Genomic DNA, 19,123 nt, shown 5'->3' on the forward strand with positions numbered 1-19,123 from the left:
GTATTCCCTCATCCTCAAGTGTCGCTTTACACATTCCTGAATTGGCCACTGGTTCTTCTCCAGGCCCTCCTTTGATTTGTCACACTGACAGCTGGGCATGTTTAATGTCCTGCCATTTTGTATTGTCCCTGGGTCCTTGAGAATGAGGTGGGACCTTGGAGAGTTTGCTGTGACTCTGCCAGGATCGGCTGTCACTGCTGTTATGCACAGCAGGTAATCCAGTTATTGCCAGTAGTCTAGATCAGGGGCCAGTAGGCCTGTTGCCTGTAAATGCATTTTTTAAAAGATTTTATTTATTTTATTTTTAGACAGAAGGGAAGGGAGGGAGAAAGAGAGGAAGAGAAACAGCAACGTATGGTTGCCTCTCATGAGCCCCCATGTAGGGACCTGGCCCACAACCCAGACATGTGCCCTGACTGGGAATCGAACCTGGAACCCTCTGGTTCACAGGCCATCAGTCAATCCACTGAACCACACCAGCCAGGGCTTATAAATACATTTTTTAAGCTTTTAAAATTGTGAATAAAGTTTTATTGAAACACGGTACCATCCATTGTTTACATTTATCTATAGCCGCGCCTTTACATTTCGAATTGTTACTGGTAGAGTAGTGCTGAGTGTGATTGTACTTGCTTATTTTAGTGCTCAGACCAGGCTCTAAAAGGCCAATGGAATGCCCAGAATAAGCACACACTTATTTGGTCAAGTCTGTTGTTGCAAAAAGAAGTTTATCTCGCATCTTTCTGAAAACGAATGGTGGCGTGGACAGTCGATTCCTGCTTGCTGACCTGTGTATAACTGACTTTGACAGATTGTCTGCCGGAGTTCAACGCCCATCGAAATGGCTGTGAAGGAAAAGATTTCTATGTTTTGTCATGTGAACCCTGAACAGGTTAGTGCTGCTCTTTTAAGTTTTATTGCCTTGTAGGCACTTCTGCTGATGCCAATGCTTTACACCTCTTAAATTATCATATTACTTTTCACAGCATTTATGAAAATTCATAGCCAACCACGGCTCCCTTGCGTTTAAGTGAGCAATCTTGAGACTCCTGATTCCTTAGATAGAGCGCACGTTTCTTTGCATAATCACTCTTTCCGTTATAGGTACAAAACCGGGTGGGCTTTTAGTTTATTTTATATTTTATTCCCACCTGAGGACATTGCACTGAGTTTAGAAAGAGGGGAAGGGAGGGTGGCGGGGGGAGAGAAATATTGATGTGAGAGACAAATACGGATCAGTTGCCACTCATATGCACCCCGACTGTGGACCAAACCTGCAACCCAGGCCTGTGCCCTAACCAGGAATCGAACCTGCAACGCTTTGGCTTATGGGATGCTGCTCCAACCAACTGAGCCACAGCAAGCCAGGGCCAGGTGGGCTTTTTAACTCCAAGTTAAACCTCTAGAAAGAGGACCAAGCCTGCTTATCATCACTTGATCTTGTCTTTCCAGGACACAGACTGCTTTCCCTTCGATTTCTCCTTTGTACCTGCTACCACTTCTGATTACATCAGCAGCCTCAGTTCGATTTGTTGGTGCAGAAATTGTAACTCGATTTGGGCTCAGGTCCTCTGTCTCGCCACACTTTCCACCTGGGTGTCTGAGAGTTAGCTTTTCTTTTTTCTATCATTTTTTTTTTTATCTCTGTCTCTTGTTTGCAGTAAAGCTCAGGCACAAGGGATCAGAGTTGGCTATAATTTAAAAAGTGCTATAACCAGTGCTCAGAAAAGGGCGAGGTTTAGCAGAAACCTTTTGTTTTCTTCAGATAAGCTCTGAGCTCTCTGAAGCCTAGAAACCACCTAATCAGATTTCTGTATCTCAGGGGACAGCCTGACTGAAGAACCTCCTGCCAGATGCTTCAGGGTCAGTGCATAAGTCTGATCTGTTCTGAAAACTGTCATTACAGTTTAAAGGTCTCTCTCGAGTTTGTATGTCATCAAGCCATTTTGATTTTGTTCAATTGTTTTTTTTTTTTGCATTCTTCCTATTGGTGAATGGTATTTCGCATGTCTATTAAACAAATACAACCTGGTTTCCTAAATAGAAGTAGAATACAGCTTATAGAGCTGGGTTGCTGCGAGTTCTGTTGACATAAGAACACCCAAACCTGAGTTTATTTGAGCCAAACTGACGAATGCCAAGAAGCAAGATAGCGAATGCTCTGGAAAATGACAGCTTTGCAGTTGCTTTTCTATATTCGGAATTGAGGGAATGTAAGGAAGATTACAGGAAGGTGGGAGAAAGCAAGGTGGGGATTGGATTACAGGGAAGTTAACAAGGCCTTATGATTGCCTGAGGGTGGCGATGCCTCTGAGAAGTCCAGAAAAGAGGATTACTCTGGCATTTCGAAGGGGCTTAACGTAGATGCAGAAGAAGAATGGCCGGGGCTGGCTTAAGGCAAAGATACACCTTTCGCCAGGGAAGGTAAAGGGCCTGAAGCGATTACCCACCAAGACCTTCCCAGGGAGGAATTTGTGATCAGATCATCCTGTGAGGCTGCTTTCCATTGCTGAGCTTGTTAGAATTGCAGAGCCCCCCTTTTTGTTCTCAGCTCTGAGAACAGATTGCATCCACGCTTTCTGCCACACTGAGTCTGTGTTCTATGTAACCGCAGATTCTGAGGAATGCTCTGTCCCACCAGTCCACAGTCCAGTGTATTAGCCATTTTCCAGCCCACTGTTTTTTTCTGATATGAGTTGATACTACTTCTTCATAGTTACCGGTGAATTTGCATCTAAAGCTCTTCTCGCTGGGGTTGCTGAGGACAGCATGGAGAAACGGAGGCATCTCTGTGGATGTGGCCCATTCCTCTGACATTTTAAAAACATCTTGCTCTGGCATGGAGGCTGCGTAAATAGCTCCACACTCCATGCTTTCCATTTGTGGGAGCTGTGGTTGTCCAGGGATTTAGTTTTAAATAGTAATTGTGAGACAGGGTCTCCTATCAGTGGCATCTTGGCACTTCAATTGTGTTGGTCAATGCACAAGTGAGGCACACTATTCTCATTATTCTTTTTGTTAAGATTTTTATTCATTTATTTTCAGAAAAAGGGGAACAGAGGGAGAAAGAGAGGGAGAGAAACGGCAATGCGTGGTTGCCTCTCATGCACCCCCATGCAGGGACCTGGCCCGCAACCCAGGCATGTGCTCTGACTGGGAATCGAACCCACAACCTTTTAGTTCACAGGCTGGTTCTCAATTCACTGAGCCACACCAGCCAGGGCTATTCTCACTATTATTAAGTATCAAGCCGACGGAGTCCAAACAGCTTAGGAACCCCTGGTTGGATAGCTATGGATTTGGGAAGACTGCACACATATTGTTGGCAGAGCGTTTCTTGGCATTTATGTAAGATGTGGCAGATCCTTAAATGCCTGCCAGTGGCTTCTTGGATGTGCTCGAGAGGGTGGTGAAAGCGTTGAACAACCACACCACCTGGCAAAGGAGCCGTTCTCCTCTAACAGGTGTAATTACTCTGACTGTGTTCAATGTGGGCTTATACGTTTACTCAAAAGAAGGGAAAGGACAAAAGAAACGATAGCAGCCGCAACAACAACAAATGACTGAACAAACTGCATACCCACGTGTAGGAGACAAAGGTGTATGGATTCAATGCTACTGCTTTAATGCAGACTTAGAAAATGGTGCCGTGGGCCGTGTGTCTCCATATTGACATATAAAGAAGCATCCATGTGCCAGCACCGATTCTCTGATACCAGCTGGGGGTCCTGCAATTCAGCTCTGACACTAACTACCCAGAGTGAGAGTCAGACTCCATACGTTTGTGGGCTCAGTCCTCTCCAAGGGCGCGGTCACTTCGGGCACCAGCAGCAAGTTTCCAATGCTCCGAGCCACCCACAGTTCTGCCTGGCTGACTACCAATGTGGGGCTCCCCACAATCTTTTCAGTGTTGAGAATTTTCTAGAACAGCTCATAGAACTCAGGAAAGTGCTGTATTGATGATTACTGTTTTATTATAAAGGGTGCAAATGAACAGCCAGATGACGAGATGCATAGGGCAAGGTCTAGGAGGGTCCTGAGTGCAAGAGCTCTTATCTCCATGGAGTCAAGGTGAGCTGCCCTCCTGCACACCTGTATATTCACCAACCAGGATGCTCCCCTCAGTCTTCGGATTATTGGGGTTGCATTACATAAGCATGATTAAGTCATTGGTCACGTGATTGAACTCAATCTCTTAAGTCCCGCTCCCCACCCTGCCCTGCACTGTCCCCTCCCTGGAGGTCAGGTGGCTGAAAAAGTTCCAGCCCTCTAATGGTTTGATTGGTTTTTCCTGTAACTCCTATCCTGAAGCAATCCAGGGGCCACCCTGCCTCACCTCTTTGGCATAACAAAGATACCCTCTGTCCCTCAGAAAATTCCAAATGTTTTTGAAGCTCTGTCAGGAATCGGGAACAAAGACTATATACCATATATATATTTTTTATTCGACCACAGCATCCATGGTTCCAGAGCTAGAATAATGGATTCAAAGCATTTTTTTTAATTAGATCAAACTAACTTGGTGCTAATTCTGCCTCTTGTTTAGGTGGCTGGGCTCTTGGTTTTCTTGTGTCAGTGTAAATGAACTGCCAGACTCGCAAGTTCTGACTTATTCTTGAGCTCATTCTGTGGCATATGAGTCATTCCACTTAAATATGGTGTTTTTATCATCAACCAGGTTATATGTATCCATGATGTTTCTTCCACATACCGAGTGCCTGTGCTTTTGGAGGAACAAGGCATTGTTAAATATTTTAAAGAGAGATTGAATTTGCCTATTGGTGATTCTGCAAATAATTTGCTTTTCAAGTGGAGAAATATGGCCGACAGGTACGTGAAAGGAATCGCTAATGTACTCTTTAATAATTCTTGAGGCTGTATGTTGCATTTGGGTTTCTGCATGTGTATGTTTTTGTATGGAGATTTCTCAAGTTGTAGGGCATTGTTAGGATGTTTTGCTGTATTCTTTGAAGATTTCTGGGGTCTTTGAAGCATTTTGATTTATTTATTACTTTATTTCTAGTTTCTGAATATTTTAAAGTTTTAGATATCATGGGTTTTTTGTTTTGCTGTGCTTGTTATCTTTAATATTGTATTATATTTTCTCTTTTTCCATCACCATTTATCCCCCCCATACCCTCTTCTACCTGTTTTGTTTGATTTTAAGACTTGGTTAACAATTTCCTAAAGAAAATCCTTTTGAATGTTTTGGCTCTGTTGTTAGTGTTCGATCCTGCGTTTTTTAACTCTCAGCATCATTTTTAAAACCCCTGATAGGTTTTAACTTTAAGACAATCATAAACACTTCGGCAAGGTCTGTCTCATTTGAAGTCACATGGAAGGTCAAGTCCGGGCTGCCTGGCTTCTAATGCAGCTTAGGGAGCGGCGGGAGGTGCAGCAGTTACAAATGGAGGCTCTGGTGTTCTCATCACAAGGAAAAGCAATTTGTAACTATATGTGGTGATGGATGTTAACTAGATTTATTGAGGTGATCATTTAGCAATATCTACATATATTGAATGATGTAGTACCCATAAAACTAATACGCTATATGCCAAGTGTATCTAAATTTTAAAAAATGTAGGTTTTGGCATCAAGCACCATGGATTCAAACCTCTGCTTGGGCAGATTACTTAATCTCTCTGAGCTTGTTCTCCCATCCATATAGAACAGTGGGGGGTACTACTACCCACATTGTGGTCATTATGAGAGAAAACACATCAGGCCTTAACACTGAGTCAGACACTAAGTATTGGTGACTGATGTTGGTAGCAATAATTAAAAGTATTAAAAGGATGGCGACAAAATTACTGACCTTGGTAAATAAGCAGTAGACAGAAGCTCCCTTGCCGTTTCACTTAAAAATATAAAAAGTGTTTTAGATTCTCGGGTCAAGTAGAATCAGGCATGAAGTACAGTTTTTGAGCTTAGGTATTCTTATGAATGATATCTAGATTAAGTCCCTGTCTTCCAGAATGCTTAAGGAATCAGCCACTTGGTAGGAATTTTCTGAGTACCTTCTGGCTGACCCTCTTTAAGTATGAGACATTTTAATATTTTAACTCTTTTTATTGGAAATAGCTCTAAGTTATACTTGATGCCTCTGTGCTTTTTTTAAAAAGACTTTATTTATTTATTTTTAGAGAGGGAAGGGAGGGAGAAAGAGAGAGAGAAACATCAATGTGCGGTTGCTGGGGGCCATGGCCTGCAACCCAGGCATGTGCCCTGACTGGGAATCGAACCTACGACACTTTGGTTCGCAGTCTGTGCTCAATCCACTGAGCTACGCCAGCCAAGGTTGCCTCTGTGCTTTTTAAAGCCAGTGTTTGGTGTTTATATTACAGTCCTTTGGGTGCTGCTACAAAGTACCACAAATTGGGTAGCTTAAAACAGCAGAAATCTATTCTCTCACAGTTGTGGAGGTCAGAAGTTCAAAGTGAAGGCATCAGCAGGGTTGGTTCCTTCTGGAGGCTCATAGGGAGAATCCGTTTCTTGTGTCTCTTCTAGCTTCGCAGGGCTGCTAGCAGTCCTTGGCGTTTCTTGCCTTGTGGCCGCATCGCTCCAACCTCTGCCATTACCTGGACTTTTCTGTGTCTTCTCTCCTTGTCTTTAAAGATTTTATTTATTTTATTTTTTAGACAGAGGGAGAGGGAGAGAAACATCAGTGTGTGGTTGCCTCTCATGCGCCCCCAACTGGGGACCTGCCCTGAAACCCAGGTATATATGCCCTAGAGTGGTAATGGAGCCAGCATCCCTTTGGTTTGCAGGCTGGCACTCAATCCACTGAGACACAACAGCCAGGACTCTCCTTCTCTTCTTTTGTAAGCATTCTTATCTTTGAACTTAAGGCCCATCCTAATCTAGGATGATCTCATCTTGAGATCCTTAATGTAATTGCATCTGCAAAGACTCATTTTCCAAATATGGTCACATTCACAAGTTCTGGGCGGGGGGGGGGGGGGGATCCTGAGCAGCATCGATCCCTCTGCATCATGTTAGCGGGGATGTTGGTTTATTGGTAATGGTGGTTTGGAGCGTTCATTCTCCAGCCCCTGCCCCTTCAGTACAGCCTGTAGAGAGATCCAAAGAGGCCAAGAGAGGTCCAAAGGCAGCTTTGATGATGGAGCTCCAGTGCTGCTCGGAGATTAGGGGTTCCTTACTGAACAAATGGGAGAACTTGCCTGGGACCTGAGGCCCAAAGTGGGGCCAACACTGCCTCTCAGTCAAGCAAGGGGGACTTGCCTGTGGGGGATGGGCCTGCCAAGTGGACCCCAGCTCTGCTTCCCTCCAGCGGCTCATAGCAGTGTCAGCAGCCTGCCTCTCCAACCCAGGTGGTGGTTCAAAGACTGTGAGCTACAGGCTCGGCTGCTCTGGGCAGTGCTCTGTGAGCCCAGCCTGCAGGTCCAAGAGGGAAAGAGGGGGGCACCACAAGGGTGGGCTCGGGATACCTTCCTGGACAGTGTGGCCTTCCGCCCTGGTTGGTGTGACCCAGTGGACTTACCTGACGTACCTGGCTGCCGAGTGACTCCTCTCGTGCTGGGAAGGCCAGGCGTGAGTGAGCAGAAGGAGGAACTGGCAGTGCGGACTCCAGTTCTGCTTCCTTGCAGGGAGCAGAGCTGATTTCCCTCCCTCAATGGAGGAGTGAGAATGGGGGTGAGGGCTCAGCCAAGCCCTGTGCTCAAATGCGGTTGGGACAGGAAGCATTTACCTCTGCTGTCTCTCGGAATCTTGGCTGGATACCAACTGGCTTTGTTACCCGCGTCATTTATGTAGAGCAGGGTTGAAGCAAGGGCAGCTACGCAATCTCTAGAGCAACATAAAATTAAGCAGCAAGGGAAAGAAAGGTTTAGCAGTCTTCTCTTAGGTACTTTAGTCACCTTCCCAGAAAGTCACCTTTACTGCCAGTTTTGACTTCTTCGCTACTGGTGCGTTTTCCCCCTCTTGCCTGTTCACCGTCGTGTTGCTCCTGTACTCCCTGCAGATGTTGATCTGAATGAGGCATATTCCTCATCGCGGTAACATTTTTGTTCTGAGGTGTTGGAGGAAGGCTTTGCTTCCAAGCCCTAAAATATCTTCAGCCTCAAGATGACATTTCCACATACTGAGTATCAGACCAGACATTTTTCATGTTCTTTGAACAGATTTCCTGACAAAAGCAACAGTAAAGATTGTGTCTCTAATAGTAAAATGTGATTGAGTGTCTTATGTAGAATGGAATTTTCCCATAAAAATGATCTAAGCGCCTAGTAACATTTTAAGTAGTTCTCTTAGCACCATTCTTCAGGCATGCCACGAGTAATCTGGCTTTTGTGAGCCAGCTGGGAATGTAGCAATTTTGAAAAAAATTTTTATGGAATTTATTGGGGTGACATTGGTTAATAAAATTATGTAGGTGTAACAATTTTTAATGTAGACACTTTGAATGTGTTTTCTTATATAATGTCACCTTATATAGTTAATATTGGAATGTTTCCTGTTGACACTCAGAATGCCTTTTTTATATGATGTCACCTTATAGATGAATTTAAGAACAGCTCATATTTATGAGGTGGGAACGGCCTTTTTATATTTTTAATGCTTTGAACTTTTTCTCTGATTTACATCTGTGCCTGCTCCTGTAAGCCAATGTTGGGATTTCTTATGATTTTAAAACCTGTCCACATACAGGTTTGAGTTCTTTGGAGGTGGGGTGGGAACCTGAATCAAGTACATCAAGTTCAAGGCTTCTCTGTTTCTAAGGTTTTGAAAAGTGTCTTGGGTGCTCGCTTCGGCAGCACGGCTACTGAAAAACTGGAGTGAAACAAAGAAGGCCCCAGCCCAAGGATGACAAGCAAATTCGTGAAGCGTCCCATATTTTTTAAATATCACGTAAAGGTTAAAGGCGGTCATAACATTAAGAAAAGAGAGAAGAAGACACTAGCTACTGCAATTTGGAAACGAGCTGACGGCATAAATAGGGATAATTGGTGACAATAAACACATAAAAGGGGAGGAGGTAAAGGTCTGAATTTGCAAAGGGGAATGGAGATGAGATACATTCAGAAGAAAAAGGACTACTGTGTATATGAACAGGGCTTTGGCATGAGAACAGTGGCTGTTCTCATCGTTTGTGGTATCGTGTTACATGTGTATAACCTTAAGCTTGTCTTCCCTCCCAGGTATGAAAGGTTACAGAAAACATGCTCCATAGCCCTGGTTGGCAAATACACTAAGCTGAGGGACTGCTATGCCTCTGTTTTCAAAGCCCTGGAACACTCAGCCTTGGCCATCAACCACAAGTTGAATCTGATGGTGAGTCCTGGCCTGCTCGTCTGAGTATTTCAGTCATTTACCCCTGGTAGCTTGTGTTTCAGAGACATAGATTGTGTTGAAAGATGCCCAAATCCAAGTTTCTAGATGCCAACCTCGGGCCGACCTTCTAAGCAGACTTTTCCACCAATAACCATTTTTTAAAATCAAGATTTTTACTTTATTTGTTTAGCAGAGCTCAGTGGATGGGAGAGAGAGCTGAGAACCAAAGTGTCCCAGGTTCGATTCCCTAGTCAGGGGTACATTGCCTGCAGTTGCAGGCCATGTACCCCTGACTAGCAACCGCACCTTTGACACTTTGGTCTCTGCTGCTCTATCTCCCATCCACTTACCCTACTCTAAAACATAGACTAAATAAAATATTTTTTAAAAATCAAGTTTTTAATGTATGAAATCTGAATTCTGTCAGTGATGTATACATACCTACATCAATTTTTTTTTAGATCAAAGTTGAGACTAAATTCACTTTTAAATGAACAGTTCCAAGCACCTAAGCCAGCTATCTGTACCTCTACAATCTTTCTTCCCAGTGAGATGAGTCTACTGGAACAACCTATGCTAATTCCATCATATTTGTCACATTGTGTTTTAATTACCAGTTTCTTTCTTTTTAAAGTTTCAGAAACCTAGTTCTTTTTTTTTAAGATTTTATTTATTTGTTTTTAGAGAGGGAAGGGAGGGAGAAAGAGAGAGAGAGAGAAACATCAATGTGCAGTTGCTGGGGTCCGTGACCTGCAATCCAGGCATGTGCCCTGACTGGGAATTGAACCTGCGATGCTTTGGTTCACAGCCTGCGCTCATTCCACTGAGCTACGCCAGCCAGGGCTTTAATTACTAGTTTCTTAGTCTCCCATTAGATTGGGGTTCCTTGAAAGCAGAGACCTTCACGTTCACTTTGCCTTGAAGTAAGTACCAAATTATTTGCTCAATGAGTAATGAACATTTCTATTCAAATGGTATGTATTTATACATAATTATTGCGCATTAATCTCCAACTATTCAATAATCTGATTTAAAAGCCTCAAAGCTAAACAAGAAACTTATGCCAACTCTTTGACTTAGTTTGTGCTACATCACTTTTAAAATCTGTAGCTTCGGGACATTTTATAAGAAGTTGGTACTTGTATAAATAACTAATAACTTAAAATTCATCATATATGTACTTCATTTTTTTAGCTTGACCTTCTCATAAATCTTTAGCTTCACTGATTTTGACTGCTCTATAAGGAGATCCTCCTTTGGGGGATTTAAAAGCATAACTTATCTATGATCATCTCTTATTTTTCTTTTATTGGCAGTAGGGCCTAGACCTAGCTTTTTTCCCCAGACCTAGTATTAATGCTGCTTTCCATTTTATCATTTTGGGTGCAGACCCACCTCTGGAATAGCCGTCACTGAAGGCAGATTTTGGTAGACTTTGAAAAACTTGTTTGACTTGAGCCTCCATGTGCTTTGTGGTTGCAAAACATAACGACCTGCAAATCCTGCAGCAGCAATGGTCCATCCGGCTGCTCACCCTGTGCTGGCTGTGTCTCCGCCCAGCTTCCCTGCCTCCACCGAGAGCACAGGTCACCCCAGCCCAGAAGCCACAGCCACCAACTCCACACCTCTACCAGGAAGCAAGGCGGCCACCACTAGCAGGGACAAAACATCCAGACACTGGCACCCTCAAAAACACAGCAGTCCCACCAATAGCCACGTGAACGATGTTCTTCATACAGGTTTAGGGCACAGTTTCTGAAATCTGGCTCTGCACATCCAGAGCGATATACACTTCATGCTCATTTAAGTGCATTGTGTTTGCCTAACAGGAAACTAATAGAATGTTTTCCCCCCATAGCATTGGAATTGAATCCAGATTTTTAAAATGCTATGTTGTCCTTTGTAACTTTGAGAAGTGATGTCTGGCAAAGTGATCATTTCTTTTTTTAAAATCAGTATTATGCAATAGCAGAGGTGGAGTTATAGTTTGAGTATATTCTTTGTGTAGGTAAGATATAGACGTAGTACCTGCTCAGTGTAGACAGTTTTTAAAAGTATCATATAAAATGCAGAAAGCAGAAGGTTCCTCCTCCCTGAGATGCCACTTCTCTCTTGCATCTGTCATTCCCAGTGTGATGCATACCTTTCTAGACTTTTCTCTCTCTATAAATATTTATATTGAATGATACTCTGCATGGATATATAATGGTTCAAGCAAACCTTATTATCTAGATTTAAGTGGTAAAACCTTTTTATAATGACTAAAAACATACATTTTTTAAAAAAAGATTTTATTTATTTATTTTTAGAGAGGGAAGGGAGGGAGGGAGAGAGAGAGAGAAACATCAATGTGCGGTTGCTGCGGGCCATGGCCTGCAACCCAGGCATGTACACTGGCTGGGAATCGAACCTGGGACACTCTGGTTCCCAGCCCCCACTCAATCCACTGAGCTACACCAGCCAGGGCTAAAAGATACGTTTTTATGTCCACGAAATTAGTAACTGCCACTTAGAACCAGCTGAGGACCTACAATATCTCTCTCACCTCTTGTAGCCTCCTTCTTTTCTAACCACTTTGTATGTTGGATTTTCCAAGGAATATTTCACTTCCTGTTCTTCCCACTCTTCCAAGACTTCCACCCCCTCGGAGAAAAAAGAAAGCAACAATAGAAAAATTGTTATGATGCAGATTTTGTAAGGCCTTTAGAATTTTGTATCTTGAGATATAATTAGGAGGTAATCTTTTTTTTTAAATATTTTATTTATTTATTTTTAGACAGGGAAGGGAGGGAGAAAGAGAGAGAGAGAAACATCAATGTACGGTTGCTGGGGGCCATGGCCTGCAACCCAGGCATGTGCCCTGACTGGGAATCGAACCTGGGACGCTCTGGTTCCCAGCCCGCACTCAATCCACTGAGCTACACCAGCCAGGGCACGTGGTAATCTTTACAAAGGAAATGGGAAAATAATATAGACTGGTGGGAACTGTTATGTACACCTTAATTTTTATTTCATAGAATTCATTGACATTAGCTTCTGCTCAGTAGTATTTGAGACATAGTCCCGGCATATTCTTGTCAAGCCCAGTCTGTTGCTGTGTTTTTTTCCTCCCTGGGCCTATTGCATGACTTCCCGACTGCTTTCCAGTCCTCCCTCCATTTCCCACATTGTCCCAGAATGATCCTTCTAAAGCACAGGTGGCAAACACAAGGCCCAGGAGCCGAATCCGGCCCTCTACCTTGTTTCGTCTGGCCCAGCACCTTGTTTCTACCTGGCGGCAGCACCTAGCTCTCGCTTAACTGTTAAGGAGCAGTTACATGTATACAGTCCTAAAGTTACATTCGGCCCTTTGAAGGCAACCGCGAGGCTCATGTGGCCCCCTGGTGAAAATGAGTTTGACACCCCTGTTCTAAAGTCTCTCTCTGTTCTCTTTGTTCCTGTTGACCCTTACTTAAGACCTTTCAGTGGCGTCAACTGTAAACTTCTCTGGCTCGGTAGAGCCTCTTTTGGGGGCCCCAGAGTGGTCACCACTTTCTCTTTTCCTCTGAGGTTTCTTACACTGTTTCCTCACCCCACCTTGTCCATTTTGTCTTCTGCACACTTTCCCACCTGCCTCCCAACAGGCACACATGTGCTCATCTTGCTTCTGCTCATCGTGGAGGGATTAGTTTTTGGACACCACCTCACCAGCAGTCTTCCCTGGTGACGCTGCGTCCCTTCTTTCCTCCAGTGTCTGGTTATACACTAGGTGCGGCTCCTGGTTCCTTCTGCAGCATTCTCTTGCATACTTATTGTGGCCATTAGCCCACTATTTGTTGCTGCCTGTTCTGGTTTTGTAATCTTTCTTTTTTTAAAAATTATATTTAAAAATTATTTTTAGAGAGGGGATGGGAGGGAGAAAGAGAGGGACAGAAACATCATTGCATAGTTGCCTGTCATGTGGCTTCCACTGAGGACGTGGCCTGAAACCCAGGCATGTGCCCTGACTGGGAATCAAACCAGCGACCCTTTGGTTCACAGTCTGGAGCTCAATCCACTGAACTACACTAGCCAGGGCTATAACCTTTCTAAAAGATGATAAGAACTCCAAGAGAGAGATCGTGCTTTTTCTCTCCCAAGTGTCCCGTACAGTTTTGCCTAATAAGCGGTTATTGAATCATTTTGTTACAGTGTTAGATAGTTCTAGTATTTCAGCATTTGTTTTTCTTAAACGTGCGTCTAATCTGTTGGATGTTTTTAGTACATAGACTCCATTGATCTGGAGCACACCACCGAAACTGAGGACCCTGTGAAATTCCACGAAGCGTGGCAGAAGCTATGCAAGGCTGAGTGAGTACCGGGGACCTTCCACACCAGTTAGGAGGATGCCATTGAGCTTTTTCTGTAATGATTTGATTGACCCCAAGGATTACTTTTTGTGCATTTTCAAAGGTAGCCTGGAGTACTTGTGGTTGTTACGGGTACTTGTGCCACACTCACACTGCATTTATTTTGTGGTGTGCCGTGTTCCTGTCCGTGGCACGTGCGATGGAACTGGTTTTCCTCTGGGGACAATGGGGATCCTAATATTAGAGAGAAAGTGCGTTGATTGTGCTGCAAGATGCAGAGCTGGATCTTATACAAAGTTAAGGTGCAAGGATGACAACCCTTCTCCCTTGGTTATATTTCCTTTTCCACATTATTTCATTTTTATTTTTATTTCATAAATGATGAACAGAACTCTTGGGGGTTGCAGTGTATTGTGAGGGTAGCATGACCCTCCTGGTCTGTGCAATTGAGCGTCTAGAAAGTTTCTAACGAATCTTCTAACAAGGAGATTTTCATATAGCCCTACTTAATTAGCGATTGAAATCTTAGGCTGATTTTACCAGACTAACTCTTTCTAGTTATGTGAGAGATCTTAACATTTTTATAATAGTGCTTTTAAAAAAACAGCCAGTTTTTGTATCACTTCTTGGCTTTTTGGCTAAGATCAAGTGTAAAAAACAACCTATTTTCTATTCTGATAATTTAGTGGCATTTGTCATTGAATTGAGTTTCTCAGTCACTGTGCTCCCGCCACAGCGACCTATTGAACATACATACTGAGGTCAGCTGGGAGAAATTGTTGCAACTTCTTCATGCACAGGGAGGATTTCAAGAGGAAAGTTTGGGCTGTCAGGTCATGTAATCAATTCTGAATACAGACCCCAAGCATATGCTCTAGCGTTGGATTGGGGATGAAAGGCTGAGGATTTTTAAACATAAAAATAATGTCGAATTCACCCTCATCTTGTGTTGATTGCAGCGGTGTTCTGGTGCCAGGAGGCTTCGGAATCAGAGGAACATTGGGAAAACTCCAGGCGATTTCTTGGGCGAGGGCAAAGAAGATTCCTTTTCTGGGTAAAACTCGTGTTTCTGGATCCTAATTACAAGTTTATTCCACATTTGGTCCCTAGTAAGGGTCATACTTAATAAGGTTTGTTAATGTGCAAGGTGGGAAGTCAGATTTCAGTGTTCAGGCACCAAAGAGTCTGCTACTGCGGTCAGCACACTATATCCCGGAGACTATACCCAGCCCGCGGCATGTTTTTGTAAATCAAGTTTTATGGGCACATAGTCACAATGATTTGTTTCTGTATTGTCTGTGGCAGCTTTTGTGGAACAGTGTCGGAGTTAGAGACCCTACAGCCTAATCTCTACTATCTGGCCCTTTATAGAAAGTGTTTGGAGAACTTACTGCTCTGGTTTGTAGCAAGAGGCTGGGAGAAGTTGCTGTCCATACCTGCCCTGCCCTTCTCCAATTGCCACCCAAATCCATCTTTTCACCATTTCAAGCAGGGAACCATTCAGCAGAACCCCGCCATGTTCTTTCTAATCAGAATTCCAAAACGATGATGTTGGAATGTATATGCTCCTTCTAGAAAAGATAATACAGAAAGACCGTCCGACATTGCAAGGAGAGCTCTGTTAAACTTTGGTGGAACTGGATCTTTTTAATGCTTTTGTTCAAATTGCAGAGCATGGCTTCTGGGCCAGTGAACTCAGATGAAGTGCGTTCTTGGTGGGACAAAGGCAGCCCTGCGGGCAGGGACTCAGGCAGGAGAGGGAGTGAGGACAAGCTGAGTTTCACGCTGTACTTGGACGTATTGGTAGATTTACAGACCGAGCGGACAGGCTTGGGTACCTTTTACTATCAGCGGACTATTCATTTTCCCCATCGCCTGTTCTTTGATTAGCTTCCTTGAAGCTCTCCACTGGGATCCCTTTTCAAAAGGGAAGCCAGGAGTAGTTTGCCTTGATACCTTGTTTTGCTTTAGCCTTCTAAGCTCTTCTGGGCCATTGTTTTGTTTTGAAGTGATCTTGTTTGGTTTCTGTCTGAGGGTGGTTAGTGTTCTTCAGACAATCCTCACTGTATAGAACAGTTGTTAACTTTTTAGCTTTCCCTTTAACACAGCATCTCTTTATGTCTTAGCCACATGGAACTTTCTGAAGTCCCCCCCAAAGCACTCAGCTGTTTCATTCTTTTTTTAAGATTTTATTTATTTATTTTTAGAGAGGGAAGGGAGGGAGAAAGAGAGAGAGAGAAACATCCATGTGCGGTTGCTGGGGGCCATGGCCTGCAACCCAGGCATGTACCCTGACTGGGAATCGAACCTGAGACACTTTGGTTCGCAGCCCGCGCTCAATCCACTGAGCTACGCCAGCCAGGGCTGCTGTTTCATTCTTACTGACTTGTTCTGACATGCCTGGTATGTTGATTGCTCTTTCCTTTGAATCCCTTGTGTACCTTGGATATGCCTCTAAGAGCACGTGGAGTGCTCCTTGGCATTTGTTTAGTGAGAGAAATTGGTGGGCAGAAGTCAATGTGGGAATGGGTGAATGGCGCATCCCTGTGGCAACGGGCTTGGGGCTACACAGGCCTCTTCCTTCTTACCGAGCTCTTGGTTTAGTTTGCATCTCCCTGCCCTTGTCTCCACCACGCTCCGGTCCACAGTGGAGATGCCACCTCCCCCAGCCGCTGTCATTTTCCTACAGTGAGATAATAGGGCTCTTCTGGGTTTGCCTGCCTACCTGTGAGTGCTCCTCAGATCCCAGCCCACTGGCCAGCCTGAGGCTGCCCTCAGGCAAAGCCCATAATTAAGGCTGTGAAACTGTGGAGGGGAGTGTGCAGTCTCTCCCTTGACGGGGTGTTGTTAGACACTCCCTGGAGGACTTGTGTGCTCTGGGACCAGACTGTGTGTACCTCTAGAGACAAATTTGGAGGGAGGTAGATTTGCCTTTTGCAACTTGATCTCTGCTTTCCTGCTCTTTTCTGACCTTACATTCTTTCCTCCTGAAGTTCGAGTCATCTAACCTCCTTCCCTGCCTGAATGTACAGGGCACAACACTGAGCCCGACAGGCAAAGTCTTGCTCTCTCGGTGAGCCTGCACTCTAGGTGGAGGAGACAGACAGCAAACAAATGAACAGAGCATATGAAGAAGTACAAAATATGTTCATTTGCTTTATATATGTGCTTTTTAAAATAGGAGTTTGCCTTGGGATGCAACTAGCAGTGATAGAGTTCGCGAGGAACTGCCTTAACTTGAAAGGTAAGTTTGAGATTTATCTACTAACCTTTTATTTTAAAAAAATCTCTTTACTTAGAACATTTTTCAGCAATCTTGGTGAATTACTGACTTTGTCTCTTAACCTTCAGATGCAGATTCCACAGAATTTGAGCCAAATGCCCGTGTGCCTCTGGTAAGTGGCTTATTTCTCTTTCTGGGTTGGCTCATTGTCATTTTGTTTGTGGCTCTTGCCTGAACTCATAAGGAGCTATTATTATAATGTTTTCATTATGCTATCAGGATATTTAAAATTAGATATGATTTTTAATTATTATTTTTCACATCCAACTGCTTTGTTTTCAATAGTCCGTCTTGTCAGCTATGTTTTGAAGAAAGATACAATCCTGGACTGGTTTCTCTTTGTGGTAGTTTTCCAGCTTAATGTGTAGGAAACGATTAAATTGACTGTGACAACAATTTATAACAGCTAATCTAAATAAATGGGCTGGCCTGTCCCTAGCCTCATCCCTGCCTGTCTACTTTCCACACGGGTGGTCATCTGTCTTTCTAAAACAAAAGTGACAGCTGTTCTTCCGCTGCCCCTCATCTGCCCCTGATTCCTTTTCCCGTAAAATATTCAGGTCAAGAGTCTTGGCTAGGAGTGAAGGCTGGTGTGCTCTGTCACCTGCCGCTTTGTGAATTCAGTCTCTGACATCCTCATTCTTCCCACAATCGGGGCCTATGTTTGGACAATCTGGACACGTTTTTTTGGATGTGTCTTGAGATTCCCTACACCTGAGATGTTCCGCTTCTGCAACCTCCTTCCCTCTACAACTCCACTGAAACCAGGGAAGAATTTCATTAAAAAATAAACCATACCCAATGACAGACAACTTCCTATTCATCCCGAGAAGCCTTTCCTGACCTCCTTTCTTTCCCAGCTTCTGCCTTTTGTGCAATGGGAAAGGAAGAAATTGTCTTCTACCCTGTAAGTTCTTTCAGCTGGTCTAATGATTAAATCAACATGAGACAGATTCACAAGAAAAAAATAACCACATTTAGTTGCATACACATCTATGGGAACCCCACATACACGAGAAAGTAAGAATCGCTGCGCGCACAAGAAGTTCACAGACAAAAAAGGCAAGTGAGGCATACGGGGGTTCGGCATAAATAACGCCCCTGGTTTATTACAAAATCATAAGCATGTAATTCTGTAACATAACAATATCACACTCAAGCACACCACATGACATTTTACGTGAAATGTTCAAATGAAAACTATCAATTATTACACACATATTATTACCCTGCCAACCATGCTCCAGCAGGCCTTACTTCTGCTGGACCCTGTATATGGCATCCTGAGCTTTACTAAGGCACTTTATAGCTTCAGAGAAAGGTTGGTCATTGTCAGGACAATGTGAAGAGTAGATGTTTAGTAATTAGTAGTCTGCCCTGTCTTATAGACAGATCAAGAAAAAAAGGTTGTGTCTGATACTCTCTAATGGGCAAGGGCCCAAGTTCAAATCCTTCCAGGCAGTTAACAGGGCGACGGCAGAAGTTTCTCAGGAACCTGCAGGATCTCAGTGGCCCGTAGCTGCAAACAGTCTGCACACCACCGAGGCATGTCCAGGGTGACTCATTCCGAACCCTACAGTACCTTGTATCTACCTCTATCACAGTGCACACCTCGCCATTGTCACTGGTTTTGTAGAACAGTTCTATTGAGATATAATTCCCATTTCATAACATTTAGTCATTTGAAGTGTATAATTCAGTGGCTTTTAGCATATTCACAGATCTGTGCAACCATCATCACAGTAGAGTTTGAACTATTTTCACTACCCCGAAAGAAACTCCACACCCTCTAGGTGACACCCCCAAGCCACCTACTCCACCCCCCCCTCCCCAACTCCAGCCCTAGGCACCGCTAATCTGTTTTCTGTCTCTATGGTTTGTCTGTTCTGGATATTCCATATGAATAGAATCATAGAATATGTGGCCTTTTGTGAGTGAGTTTTTTCATTTAGCATAAGATATTTAGATCTATGTTATAGCATCGATCAGTACTTTGTTTCTTTTTATTGCTCAATAATATTCCATTGCATAGACATACCACATTTTATTAATAAATTCATTCATTGATGGCCATTTGGATTGTTTCCTCTTTTCGACTATTATGAATAATGCTGCTATGAACATGTGTACATGTTGTTGTGTGAACATGTGCGTTCAGTTCACGTGGGAATATACACCCCGGAGTGGAATCGTGGATCACATGGTGACTGTACATTTAACT

At 43.6% G+C, this 19,123-nt stretch overlaps 1 protein-coding gene and 2 pseudogenes across 2 annotated transcripts in view; 2 read left to right on the forward strand and 1 right to left on the reverse strand.

Annotated features, from left to right (window-relative positions):
• CTPS2 (CTP synthase 2) overlaps window positions 1-19,123 on the forward strand; it is a 99,775-nt gene that overhangs the window by 18,696 nt on the left and 61,956 nt on the right. For both annotated transcript variants that reach the window (XM_045856130.1, XM_045856131.1), the window contains exons 7-13: window positions 812-892; window positions 4,679-4,830; window positions 9,159-9,291; window positions 13,532-13,620; window positions 14,579-14,673; window positions 16,801-16,863; window positions 16,971-17,014. In XM_045856130.1, coding sequence (XP_045712086.1) covers window positions 812-892; window positions 4,679-4,830; window positions 9,159-9,291; window positions 13,532-13,620; window positions 14,579-14,673; window positions 16,801-16,863; window positions 16,971-17,014 — 657 coding nt within the window. The remainder of the gene's footprint in view (window positions 1-811; window positions 893-4,678; window positions 4,831-9,158; window positions 9,292-13,531; window positions 13,621-14,578; window positions 14,674-16,800; window positions 16,864-16,970; window positions 17,015-19,123) is intronic.
• LOC123830160 lies at window positions 8,759-8,858 on the forward strand (annotated as a pseudogene).
• LOC123829888 lies at window positions 10,451-11,026 on the reverse strand (annotated as a pseudogene).

The sequence above is a fragment of the Phyllostomus hastatus genome, unplaced genomic scaffold, assembly GCF_019186645.2.
Source record: "Phyllostomus hastatus isolate PE091 unplaced genomic scaffold, TTU_PhHast_1.1 phas_scaffold_12, whole genome shotgun sequence".
NCBI classification, from domain to species: domain Eukaryota; kingdom Metazoa; phylum Chordata; class Mammalia; order Chiroptera; family Phyllostomidae; genus Phyllostomus; species Phyllostomus hastatus.